At 37.1% G+C, this 14,575-nt stretch overlaps 1 protein-coding gene across 1 annotated transcript in view; it reads right to left on the bottom strand.

The window, feature by feature from the left end:
- Ptp36E (protein tyrosine phosphatase 36E) overlaps positions 1 to 14,575 on the bottom strand; it is a 235,318-nt gene that overhangs the window by 107,634 nt on the left and 113,109 nt on the right. The window contains exons 4-5 of the mRNA XM_090381417.1: positions 11,221 to 11,297; positions 4,072 to 4,108 (exon numbers count right to left, since the gene is read on the bottom strand). Of these exons, the coding sequence (XP_090237543.1) occupies positions 4,072 to 4,108; positions 11,221 to 11,297 (114 nt within the window). The remainder of the gene's footprint in view (positions 1 to 4,071; positions 4,109 to 11,220; positions 11,298 to 14,575) is intronic.

Genomic DNA, 14,575 nt, shown 5'->3' with positions numbered 1-14,575 from the left:
AATGAAAAAGATCTGGGAGTAATTGTGCATTTATATATGAAGTTTTCTGAGCAATGCAGACAGGCAGCCAGAGCAGGTCATAGGGTATTGTCAATGATATACAGAAATTTTGCTAGTAGGGAAAAGGAGGTGATTATTCTTTTGTATAAAGAAATGGTCAGGCCACGCCTTGAGTATTGCGTACAGGTCTGGATGCCTCATTTTAGGAAGGATATTCAGTTGCTTCAGCGTGTACAGAGAAGGGCAACAAGATTGGCTAGGAGAATGAAGGGGGTTCTCTTACCAAGAAAGCTTCAAATTGCAGCTGCTGGAGGCTAGGCACCTGCGAGGTGATCTGATTGAGGTGTATAAGGCATTGAATGGGTTGAGCACGCTGGATTCTGATAGGATTCTTCCGCTTGCTGAGATTACGAACCTGAGGGGGACATATATTCAAATTGAGGAAAGACAGTTGTCGAGTGCGGAAATTTTCCTTTAGCAGCGGGTGGTTCATTGCTGGAACGAACTTCCATCTGTAGTTTTGGAAATTGATAGCTTAAATAAATTCAAGGAGGAACTGGACAAACTTTTAGAGGGAATGGATATGTGACATTTCCCCCCCCCCCATTTTGGCTGATGCTAATAAGCTCATAACGTTTGTGCTTTCTTGCATCACATGCCTCAATTACTACTACTTCTTGTCAGACGTGGAAAATAATCCTAATCATTTGCTGTATTTCAAGCTTTAATAGAGAAGCTGAAACACCCTTAAATATACAGTAATGAGTTTTATACGATTTATCCGAATGATTTTCCTGTTAGGAATAACCAGGCGATAACTTTCGCAGAACTTCGTCAGCGTGTTTACGAAGTTCTGTCAAGATATAAACAAATGCTCGCAAACCATAAGCATTGTATATTTGCAAACTCCTCGATCGGACTTTATAAAATTTTCGCTTTCGTGAAAGAAAGAATGCGCAAATTCAGTGCAGAACTCCATATCAGGTTATCAAACTTATAAATAAAACGCATCGTAATCAAGATTGATTTGGTTGACTTGTGCTTGGGGTCGGAGACGTTTTTTTCGAAGAAAATATTAAATAACATTCCAGTCTGACAATAATAAACTACATTCCATTATTTTTCATTATATGTTCTTATATTAGCTTTGGGCAGTGGTGAAACTACCACACTGCCATGTAGGATGATGTGGGGGCCAGCCACAATTTATAGTTTCGCCTCTGCCTTTGTGTTACCTTGACAATTCAAATTTGGCCCCTGATTATAACTGTTGCAAACAGCATGATATGTTAATACTATATTAATTTATTTTTATATTTTACTTCATATTTTAAATTAATAAAATAAAAAAAATGAATTCAGCAGCATCTTTAAGAGGTAATTAGAATACTGAATTATTAACCAATTGGTTAATAATTCAGTATTCTTAGACTTTGGAGAATTCCGAGAAGACAGAACAGTGACACCGTGGTTAACTGATGTTGAACTGAGCGCTCATTAAGAGAATCTTAAATGAAGGAAAGATTTGATTTGATTTTGATTTTTTGTGGTGCAAAAACAGCAAGGTTAGTGCGCCATGATGAAGGAAAAAAACGAATAATTATTAGAAATTTAAGTCGATCATTTATCAGTTATAGTAACTTGTGCTATATGTTAAAGTAAATGGCTTTCCTGTATAATAAATATTTTGTTATTTTTTTTCTGTGTCAGCTAAAATTGCTCATTAGATGGATGCAGTGCTGTCCAGCTCTCGCAGTAGCACAGTGGAAAAGACAAGAGTTCGAATCCCATCGTTGGCGTGAGGAATTTTTATGGATCTTTTTCAAAAAACGTGGCTTAGTTGATCCCAGACGAGGATAGTGTAGTTTTTCTCCAGGAAATTCGAGTTTTCCGACCACAGAAAACGCGTAATTTACAATCACGGTGCAGCATGGTCTAAGTCGCTGATGAGCCTCAAACCCTACAACAATCAATCAATCAATCTATCTATCAGTTCTGCCAATATACATATTTGGAGGAGAACAACCCTCAGATGCCTTTGATCTTTTAGTAATTTGAGATTAACAGAGCAGTCAGGTTGCACTGTGGGCCTTATTGCTGTTGTCTCAAAAATGAACTGACATAGAACAATACTAAGAAAAGGGGCGTATAGAGAGTGCTAAAAGGAAGGTAAGTACAGTAGTGCGAATTATTTTCTAAGAAAAGTATTGAAGGAAAAGATAATACAAAAATAGGTTTCTAATCGAAATGAAGTTTGGAAGGCATATTAGAAACAGGCTGAGAAGACTTATTTAATGAAATATTGTATTTGCAGATGTATATGAAAGTGTGCTGTTACTCGAAGTCTTTAAAATTTTGAGAGAAGACTTTTCTTATTTTACTTAAAGCACGCGACGTTCTTGTCAACGAGCCGTCTCCATCGTTAGTTAAAAGAACAAGCAGAGTAGAAGGTAATATTCGATACCGGTGAACCATCTTTAAGGAATTTTTAAAGCTAATTACTGCATGTTAAAGCCAAAAGGAAATATTAATTTACCATTAAAGAAGATAATTGTCATCTGGCATGTTAACAAGCTACGGTTCTTTCTACGGCCATTATTCAAAAGATATAAAGAATAATGTACGAAAAAAGAAAACTGATTTTAAAAAAAATGAGCAACTATGAATGGTGCCCACTGGTAGAGTAAAGAATTAGTCTGGTCAGTCGCCAATAAATATAAGATGAGTGCGTATAAATTAATGCACTTGTCTCGTATTTATTCGGAACAGATTATATTTCTTCAAAACATAACCTCTTCATAATCCATAACTGTTGCTTAGCGTTCTGTCCACACCTGTAATTTGAGATTTTATGATAGACTTATTTTCTTCATCAGACATTTAAAAGGGGTTGGATAAACCTTTTCATTGCTATTCTTCGCTTTTCTGAAAAGTTAAAGGGCAGAATTACAATTTAATAGCAAATAATAACAAAAAAAAACTAGAACAGGCCTCCAACTACTGTCAAGTCAATCTCGATAACTATGTATGCATCATAAAATATGCATACATATAGTTTCATACCTCTTTTTTATGAATGCCTCTGCAAAACTGAATGAGTATTTTGCGTCTACATTCACACATGAGGATTTATTGAAGGAGAAGACCAAATGTTTATCAAACTCTAACAGGGAGTTAAATGATTTTGTAATAACTGAGAGCAAAGTGGAGGAGAAACTGAACACAAGAAAGGCACCTGGGATGGATGGGATCTATCCAGTTATATTAAAGGAGGCAGCAAGGGAAGTAAGCAAACCCTTAGCCATAATTATGACATCAACCGGTGAAATATCACCACTTTGCTTATTGGAGGCTTGAAGTGGTGAAACCCATGTTTAGTCTCTAGAGCAAAGTTTCCGGCACCCTCCCCCCATACTTCTCCTTCAACCCATGCACGGTACTAAGTACTATAGGTTTTGATACCTTTCGTGTTTGGGGTTGTCATAAAAAAAAAAAGTTTTATTCATTCGGATGAGTTGGCAAGTTTGGTGAAAGTGAGCGTTGAATACAAGAAACTCAATGAAGCCACATTTCCAAAATTTGTTCATTTCTATTATTACAGAGAAATGCATTTTTTAAGCGTGTTCAAAATACCATAATGGGAGATGTCCGGAAAATCCAAAAAACGGTGATATTTGCTCAAAATATGTTATTAAATTGCGGAATAAAAGTATTTCTTAATATAACAAAATTATTTTTAAATTTCTGTTAACAGATTTTTACGAGGTTACTACAAGCTATTGCAAATGTTTAAAAGAAGTCGTAAATAATCATCCCACTGCAATGTATATTTATTTTATATTTGTATCTACGTGGAAAAGTTAAATACTGGAAAAAATAGGTGTTATTATTGAGTAGACTAATTTAATAAACCCACGGATAAAACAATGCCCATATGCATCATTGCAGTGATCATGCGAATCATGACTATAAGCATTGTACAAAAATAATTACATTATAATTGCATATGGGCTGAAAAACTTTATCAAACTTAAGACCCAGTAATATTTCATGAGAAACTAAAGTATTTACCTTGTGCAGCAATATAGGCATTGGGCTTCAGGAGACTCTGAAAGGGATAAAAAAACGAATTGTCATCAGACTCAGCAAAACATATTAGAAAAAAGGGATTGGAAAGAGATAACTGCAGCAAAGTTAGGATGAAGTTTAATAGAAGAAAGGATTCCATTTAAATATTTATCTACTTAGAGGATACAGTTGTTGTTTGGAGCATTAGCAACTAAGGCCATATTGCTCCGGGGATATGCGGTAGTCATTCTCTGACCTTTCCGCATCCTCCGTATTTGGTGGTCACGGGCTCGAACCCCGGTCTAATCAAGAAGCGTGTGCTACGCACTGCTGCTCCTGCCCACCTGGCTACGGAGGCGCCTAGAGGATATAGAGCATATCCTCCTCCCTGGTCACAGGCCAGCGAGTTCGCCATCTGTCACTCTGTTGCCGAAGTGCTGATCCGAATCTCAGAAGGGATTCGAACCGGGGTAATTGGCCCATCTCAGGGGAAGGGAGTACCGTTCCTTTGCAATTTATTTGGTATGTTTCAGCCATAGCATGCAAATCGACCCATAAACGCGCGCACACACAAAACACTTGTATAAAGATCACATAACCTCTGAATTTAAGAATACCATACGTATCTGGGAAGTAGTTCATATGGGGAGGATGCGAGCAAAAAAAATCAAATTGTTTCGCTTCTTTTTTATGGTATGGTTAATATTAGAGTGGTAATAGGTGCAATGAATACAGTGACTGATACATTATTTAATACACGCATTGAACTTCATTAGTATATTCGACGTTTTATTAGAAAAAATATCACTACCTACTTGTTGCAAAAGTGGGATTTCCACCAGAGTGGTGGAAATCCAACTTTCCCAGGATCAACATAACCGGAAATAACTTATAAAGTAAATCTTTTAGATAAGTATTAATTGGTTGTTTGAGAGGAATAAATCTGGGTGTTTGAGGGAGGAGGTCAGAAAAAAATGGGATGATCAAACAGCAGATATAATAGAAAATAAGCGGCAAGAATTTTCAGGAAAAACGTGTGAAGGAAGATTGTTCCAGAAAACAGAAGTAGAAATGATAAAATGAGGAAGAGAAGTTGGTTCTATAAGTTTTGAGTTGGAGTGACTGGGATGTGTTCGCACTGGGGAAGGAGATTACAGGAGCCAATTCAGAAAAAGGAAGAGGGTCCATGGAAGTATGTACAGAAAAGGAATTTTCAGAGGGTCTTCTAAACTGCCCTCTCAATTCTGGTTATAAAATGTATGGAAGAATATTAAAAATAAATAAATTGTGTAATTTATATAGTAACAGAATAGATGAACAAAATGTTTTACGAAAAGGAAGATCGTGCGCAATTTTCTTGCTTTTTTTTTTCTTTATGAAAACTCCAAACACGAAAGGTATTAGAACCTACAGTATACAGTACCGTGCGTGGGTTGAAAAGATGAAAGAAGATATTTGTTGACATTACACTTGGATTTCTGTAGATTGTAATTTTCAGGAAATATGTATGATGGGAGGTTTTTCCAGAAAACGGAAGAAGAAAAGTTGGTTCTGAGTTTGAAGTTGGACAGTAAAAGGATGCTTGACTAGTTGCGGCACATGGTCAAATAGGTTTGTGAGGGGGGGGGGGGAAGAGAGAGTTGTGGAACAATGCCAATATGAATTGGCATTGTTCCATGCCAATTCATATTTGGCATGGAACAATATTCCATGCCAAATATGAATTTGTACAGAGAAACGCCAAGAGCGGAAGAGAAAACAGTTTTTTTTTTTTTTTTTTGATGCAATGGAACCTGTTCTCCAATGGAGTCTTTATCTCACGGCTATTCCCAACCTCGTATTGTTTGGCATTACAAAAATGCAAAATGAGATGACCTGTGAGATTTTTCTTCTTTTCCTTGGTCGCATTACTGTTTCAAAACTTCTGATGTCAACGTTTGCTCAGATCGTGTCAGCGAAATTATTCTTGTAGGAATGGAATCCTTTATCCCACATTCCACTTTAAAATCTCGTCCTTTATCTAAACCTTTATTGGCTGTTCAAGAGAAGAACGCTGCATATCGTAATTGGCTTGTTTCTAATTCTTCAGTTTCATTTTCTGCCTACACCAAAGCTCGCAACAATTGTAAAGCAGTTATTAATCAATCCAAACTAGAGTTTAAAGAGGCTAAGAGTAGAAAACTTTCTTCTTGCCATAATGGTAGCCGAGCATTCTGGTCTCTTGCCAAAGCCTATTGGCCGCAACTTTTGCCCATCTCTGCTCCCACATCTGTTAACCCAGATGGTTCTGTTGTCACTTCAGCCAAGGATAAAGCTGACCTGCTAGCAATCCCATATTTCTTCCAACTCATATATTAATGATCTTGGTAAAACACCTCCCACCATGCTCCATTCAATGCCTCCTGTGGTCTTCCATCAGAAGGATGTCAGAAGGATTTCCGCGAATCTTGATGCTACCTATGGTATTTCTCCACTTGTTCTCAAAACCTGTGCTCCTGAACTTACTCCTATTCTTTGCCGCCTTTTTTCACTTTCTTATTCCAAAGGTGTTTTTCCTTCTGCTTGGAAATTTGCTCAAATCCAGCCAGTTCCTAAAAAGGGTAACAAATCCATCCCATCCAATTATCGTCCAACTGCAATTACTTCTAAAGTAATTGCAGTTGGACGATACTTCTACAATTACTTCTACTCTTTCTAAAGTAATGGAGAAAACAATTAACTGCCAACTCTTAAACTACCTAGAAACTTTCCATCTGATCAACGATCGCCAGTGTGGATTCCGTCAGTGTCGATCCACTGGTGATATTCTGGCTTATGGCTACACATTTATGGACTAATTCAATGGAAAAGTTCGGTGAAACACAAGCAGTTGCTCTTGACATCTCAAAGGCCTTCGATCGTGTTTGGCGTAAAGGTCTTCTAAACAAGCTTCCATCGTACGTATTTCCTGAAAATTACAGAAGTTCAAGTCCAATGTCAACAAATATCTTCTTTTGTCTTCTCAACCTCCAACCCACGCACGGTACTAAGTACTATAGGTTTTCATACCTCTCGTTTTTGGGGTTTAACATAAAAAAAATGTACTATGTAATATGCATATGCCAAGAGAATAAACATATCAAAAGTCAGGGTAATTCCTAAAAGAGATATCAGTCTTGTAGAACACTTCTGTGCTGATACTCTCCGTTGTTGAATCAGCTATACAAATAGTTTACACGTATTCCTCACACTTGCAGATAAAATCAATGATCGAATGCACCCCGGAATCAGCGGCCCGCGTACCCCAAAATACATCGAATCATCAACCATAAATCTTTGAGTGAGAGAAGACAATAAGTCCGTACTTTAAAAACAAATTAAATGCTATGAAACCAATTTACATGATGAATCCATTCTTTTAACACTTTAAAAACAAATATTAAAACATTACAAATCTTCTGAGACTGTAAGAAACTAAAAGAATTTTGTTAGTTTCTTAATGTCTCAGAGGATTCTTAATGTTTTAATATTTGTTTTTAAAGTCTTGAAAGAATGGATTCATCTTGTAAATTGGTTTCATAGCATTTAATTTGTTTCTCGCTCAATGATTAGGGTTGGTGGTTCGATGTATTTTGGGGTCTGGGTTGGGATCCGCGGGCTTCCGATTCCGGGGTGCATTGGATCACTGATTTTGTCTACGAGGGTGCGGAATTCACGTAAACTATTTATATAGTTGATTCAACAACGGAGAGTCAGAAGTGTTCTACAAGACATCATAGATGTAATTCCTCCTTTTCTTATCTGATTGTTATATAACGCAGAATATATCGAGTCATTGCAGCTCTGATATCTATTAACTAAATCTGATATATATTAACCAAAACATCGAGAACGAGTGCAGGCGAAGTTTTTACTGCTCCTGACATAGAAAAGTTTTTTCTGTTTTATTAGCTTAAATTTGCATATTAACTTATTTTCTAGAGTAGCTTTATATTCCTAGTCACGATACTTAGTTTAAAGTTTAACTTAGAGATTTTGTAGGTATTGCTTAGTATCGGTGGGTATCAAATCCACGTGGTACGAGTTGCAGCTCCGCTGAATGAGAAGTTTTTAGCCATATTTAGCCGCTTTATTGACCAATTGTTATATTAAATTATTTTCTATAAGTAGCTTATAGATCTAGTCAGGATCCTTAGTTTATTCTGAATTGAGACAGCGAGATTTGGAAGTTAATTAATATTTAAGTGTCCGTAGATTTACAGTTTGTAACTTGCCGCCATTGTTATACGATACGTTATATCCCGAACTAGATAGCGTTAGCTTAGTATAGTATATAATATTGTAAATTAATCAATAAAATCTATTAATCTTGTTAAACTTCATTGTCAATTAAATTGTACTTTTTAACTAAATACAAATAACGACTTAGATTACAAACGTAACATAATTAATGCATAACTTGATACGGAAGTTATATAAAGGGAACTCGTAGATAATACTCTATACTGAAAAATATATATAGCATTATAACTGTGTTGGGATACAAGTTTAGAGTTATAATTTTGTACTGAAATTTTATTGAAATTTTTTTTTTTAATGAAAACCCCAAAATTAAATCGAAATCATGACTCAGACCAGAGCAGCAAAGCAAAAGGCTCAACCTAATCAGAGTGCTGTGGCTCAGGGGAGTACTGAGGGGAGCAGTTTCCCTGTGAATCACAGCCTTTTAAAATGCACTGCTTGGTTGATGTTTGTGGACAGTCGGGTACGGGACATGATATTGCCATGGAGGATGTCTTTGTGTGTGCTGTTGCTTGGAGCATTAGCAACTAAGGCCATATTGCTCCGGGGATATGTGGTGTTCATTCCCTGACCTTTCCGCATCCTCCGTATTTGGTGGTCACGGGCTTGAACCCCGGTCTAATCAAGAAGCATGTGCTACGCAGTGCTGCTCCTGCCCACCTGGCTACGGAGGCGGCCTGTCTTTGTGTGTGCGCGATGTAAGGAATGTGAGGAAATCAGGCGACAACTCAGCGCTGTTATGAGCCTATATGAGAGCTTGAAGGACAGGGTGGATGCCCTCGGAGGATCTAAATTGAGGGGCCCATCAAGCTGTCAGCTGCCCACATCAACGCCACAGCTTGCACTTGGTCATCACGCAACACAGCGGCAACCCCCAAGGCAGAATGCGCTGGTCCCACAGGAACTAGTAGTTGTTGGTGACTATTGTCAGGGAAACGGGGAACATGCTTTGTAAAAAAGGAGAGGTGGAACAGGACCAGGGTATGTCTGCCAGGGGAAAAGGTTGACGACGTTGTAGAGCGGATATCATCTTTTAAGGACACAAAAGGTGATATAGTTGTACACGTTGGCACTAATAATGTTAAGAGTAGGAGACCGGCAGAATTACTTAACAAGTACAGGTCACTGTTGAAAAAAAGCCGAGAATTAGGGTTGAATTTGAAAGTGTCTGCAATTCTGCCTAGACACGATAGGAGGGAACTTATGACGAGAGCCTTGTCGATCAATTCGGCCCTGGAAAGGTTGTGCAAGGCTCAAGGGGTTGAATTTTTTTCAGCCTGGTCTGTACTTGTTAACAGGAGAGACTGCTTCTACAGGGATGGGATACACTTAAATAGAAAGGGTGCAAGAATATTTGCTGATGCTATCGAGGCAGTGTTAGGTGGGTCGGAAAACTGCTAGCTTGGGGGGATACAAGGACGACTAATAGATTAACAGTAGCCACTGGCAGAGGTGAAAATGATTCTTGCACCGCTTCTATTGGAATGAGCAGAAGCCTAGAAAACAAGATTCAGGATATTTCAGAGTTTGCTGGGAGTCATTGCGGTACAAGTAAACATATGGGTTGTGTTAGGGTAGCTAAGAATAGGAACAGGTGCATGTATACTTGCGTGTACACCAATGCTAGGAGTTTAGTAAATAAATTTGATGAATTTGAGGTATTGCTCAAAACATCAAAGGCAGATATTGTTGGGATATCAGAGACATGCTGTCACACAGATATAAGGAATGCAGAACTGGAATTTGGGGAGTACAACGTCTACAGAAAGGATAGACAGGATAGGAAGGGAAGGGAAGGGAAGAGGAGTTATGCTATTAGTTAAGAAACACATAAAATCAAAGGAAGTGGAGCCAGTCGACATCGTTGGACAGTGCAGTGTCGAGTCAGTTGGTGTGACCTAAGCATTGGGAGATCAAAATTGAGAGTAGGAGTGTGCTATAGGCCTAATGACTCTGATGAGTATAATAAGAAACTGTACAGGGAAATAGAGTGGGCCAGTAAATCAGAGAGTCTTATAATGGGGATTTTAATTTCCCAGATATTGACTGGAATTTGTGGGTTGGTCACTCACATACTAAATGAGAAATCTGTAATGTGTGCAAATGAAGTGACCACAGTTTACGAGTTCTGCTGTCTTTGTAATCACTGAAGGAATAGTACGGGAAGTACCATGAAATGTCTGAAAATAATGTGTAATTCTATAAGAAATTAAGAGCAGATTACACTCTACGCAGCTCATTATGTGACTAATTTCCATTTCTTGATATTCCTATGCACCATTCCTCTAAAGGAATATTTAAGAATAAATTACATACTGGCGAAATGACCTGTAAGAGGGTAGAAGCATGGAAAGTAGTTTAGAATTGGTGGCTGTTCATGTTCTTTAAAAGCAAAGGTGTTTCCCCCCCCCCCCATTTCGAACACTGTTAAAAAAAGGTTGGGGGTGGGGTTGCTTTCAGCTTAATTTTAAAATTATCGGCATCTTGACACCTTTTCGGTCTGCTCTAGTAAAAATTTAACCACATGACTGCATCGCGTGTGGGTTCACTGCGTTAGGTCGGCAAGGCGGGGTAAAGTAAAGTATTAACAGATAACTTTTAATGGATTGGCACAGCTTACTTGAATTATAACTTATAAACTAAAAAGTGCCGACCGGGATAGCCGGGTAGGTAAAGTGCCTGCCTGGCAACCCAAAGGTCGCGGGTTCGATTCCCGCCTCGGGCTGGATATCACGATGGTGCCGAACCAACCCTGTTGGTTGGATATCCCGGCCACGATACACGAAGGAAGCAAGAAAAAACTGGTTCCTTCGTGTATTGATCACATCATACGAAATAAATAAAACTAAAAAGTAAATTATACTAACTTACATCAATGTAGGAGGCATTTATATAGTCTGAATCTGGACTTCCAGGAAGTGCTTCAAGCACCACTCGGTTGTAGTCATCTTGAGAAAAAAAAAAAAAAAAAGAGGTTGTCAGTTCTAAGTGCATGAGCATTAGATAGAAATATCTCGTTTGCATAAATTAGTAAGAAGCTTAGTAAGGAGTAATCTGAAATTTAACAGCCAACAGTGAATTTATATTTCAACAAATTAACAGAATACACATTTAAAAATTTTAATTTTTGTTTTTTAAACTGGTCATATCGACTTACTGGTTGTATTTAAACTACAGTGCGTTCACTAGAAAAAATATTTTGGATGCGGTAACGAAAGTACAATGCTTTGCGTTAGCATTAGTAGTGGCATATGATGCAAGTTCTTCCACAATATCAGCTAAAAAAAAAAACTTCCCATTTCATCCATCTGTTCGCTCCAAATATTTGTTCAGTTCTTCCTTGAATTTATTTATGCTATCAACTTGCACCATGACAGATGGAAGGTTGTTCCAGCAATCAACCACCCCGCTGGCTAAAGGCAAATTTCCACACATCTCTTCTGCAACTGTCTTTCCTCAATTCGAATTCATGCCCCCCTGAGATCCTGCCTCCTCGGCAAGCCACCTTTCAAGCTATTTTGAAATTTAAACACAACAGAAAAAATATAACACAATGTTTCTCGTGCGAAATCGTGTATATATACCAGCGGAAATAATAAAAGAACACGCGTAATTGCTAATTTATGTTCCAAGTCTTGACACTTAGATATTTGAAACTTTGTTCATATTTTAACGTATTAAATTCTGTGTTTGTTAAAATTTCGCAACTGTAATTGTCAATTCCAATTTAATATTGTAATTAAATATCATCATATTATAAACTAAATAAGACTTCATAAATCTCTCTTTATCTGCTTAGGAAAGTTTAATCAAGTCGATACGCCAAATATACGTTGTACAAAAATTATAATGAAGAAAATGCTCATTTTAGAATTTAAATAAATGAGTTTAAGCAAAATTAATGGCTGGAGGAGTTCACTCGGTCACATATGAGGAAAGATTAAATGATAATATATAAGGATATACACAACGCGCACAATAAATAAAATATAATATGCAATAAAATACAATGAATACATAATGAAATTTTGTGAGATTTTATATAAAACGAAAATTACACTAAAACAATAACTTGAAATGCTAATAGCATCTGAGTGAAAAGCTGCAATCAATCCAATGCTTCCTAAACTGATTCTTCAATGCAAAATTTAACCGCATAGTGGTCTTGTCTTTGTTGCGTTTTGGAATCTAAATTATTACTGAGGCCAGCTTGTGTTTGTTCATAGTTTATTCACAAGAAGCATATCATTAAAGATTTTAAATTATATGCTTCTGTACAAGCCAATATGTTTTAGATATAATGAAATTCCTTCCATATCTGCTTCATTTCCTAAGAAATGAGATAAATCAGGTGATATATTCAACGTGGAGAGTGACTGAAAAGTGTTTGACCAGATGGTTGAGTGTAAAGGGACAATCACCCAGACGGTGGATAAAAACCAAAGGGAAACGAAAGCACTTCGAATTTTACCGCTTTTGAAAATAAGTTACTGTATAAACATAACTACAAAAATAGAGCCAAACTTACTGACGCATTATTTTACCACTAAAATTTTAACTAAAAATTAAAGAGTAACTTCAGAATTGTACACATACTGGCCAAAAAAATACGAAGCTTTGTATTGAGACAGTCAGTCACAGACAGCAGAAATGAAAATAAATACAAATATAAAGCCTTATCTGTCAGACTTTGAAAAAGGTCTTATCGTGGGTGCACGTTTGGCAGGCATCACGATTCAAGAAACGAAAGACATAATTGGTTTCTCAAAAACATCCATCTCAAAATTAATGGCTGGAAAGCAAGCGGTTTATCCACATTTCGAAGGTGTAGATGCGGTAGAAAAACAATATTTCAACAGCGAAGCCGTGGTACTATAAGGAGGACTGTACGGAAAATTAGCATATCCAGTGTGCAGCAAATAATATCTGAATTCAACGAAGCCCAAACTGCCTTATTTCAACCCGTATCATACGCAGGATATTGAAAAAATTGGATTCTGGCAATCGTCTTCTGCCTATTCGGAAGCCACTTGTTGCAGAGAAAACCAGAAAAATCCACTCGCAGTGGTGCCGAGAACATTGTGATTGGACAGTGGAACAATGGAAGAAAGTCATGTGGTCAGACGAATCACGATACACTTTGTTTTTCACTGATGGTAGGCATAGAGAGTGGCGGGAACGTCAAAAAGAGAACGACCCTGCTTTCCTTGTTAGGATAACTCAAGGATCTGGAGGTGATGGGACAACTCAAGGATCTGGAGAATGTTTGCTGGCACGAACTGAGCGATATTTTGCTGGAAGAATGGTTGTAATTAGACTAAAACACCTTACAGAATCCATACCGAGCCTCGCACTTGCTGTTATTCGACGCAAAGCCGGCCCTGATTAGATACTGAATAAAGATTCGTATGTTTTTGGCCAATGTGTGTATTAGATTGTATTAAAATGTAATTGTAAAATTATATCCTCATTTTACTTTGTCCTATAGGCAAAAAAAAGGGCCTAGGGCCCCCCGATCAGAGTGGATCCCAAAATCATGTTTAAAAAACTCATTGCTGAATTTTACTATTATTATTTAAGTGATTTTTTTTTTTTTTTTTTTATCGGAAACTGAATTTTCTACCTGCTAAGGTCAATGAACTTTACTTGAAGATTAATTTGAAAATTACGTTTTTTTTTCAAAAATGGTTTTACCGATTTTGATAAAATTTTATATTTAGTTCTTATGTCATATAATTTGTTTGTTTTCACAATAAAATGAAATTGAAAATGCTCTTTATTAGTTTTTTCTTTAGGGGACCCTCACAACGGTATAAGGCGCCACTGTGTGTACAACTTGCTAGCGATATTTTTTCTTAAAATTGTGAATAATTCTTTGGTGCACGGACTAAAGCTCTGATGTGATGATTTTATTGAAACAGCAGTTAACTGCAAATTTTACTTAGCAAGTCTGATTTTACCAAAGGTCTCGAAAAGGAGGATTTGTCATTTTCCTTAATATGATAGTGTCCACACCACAGTTAACTCCTCTTTTCTAATTAATGAAAATTTGTGCCTATCAACTTACGCGCGTAGTATTAAAAGACAAATCCAGAAAAAATGGATTGAGTTGTTTTTAAAAAGGATGGTCAACGGCTTCAATTTATTTTAGAGAAGAAATCACTTGTCACAAGATCAGCTGTGATAATATTTCAATTGTGATAATCTATACACAGTTCACTGATTA

This window comes from Mastigoproctus giganteus, chromosome 9 (genome assembly GCF_048544385.1).
Source record: "Mastigoproctus giganteus isolate SK-2022 chromosome 9, ASM4854438v1, whole genome shotgun sequence".
NCBI lineage: Eukaryota > Metazoa > Arthropoda > Arachnida > Uropygi > Thelyphonidae > Mastigoproctus > Mastigoproctus giganteus.
Note: the sequence above shows the minus strand (reverse complement) of the source record. Positions and strands in the feature narration are given on the sequence as shown.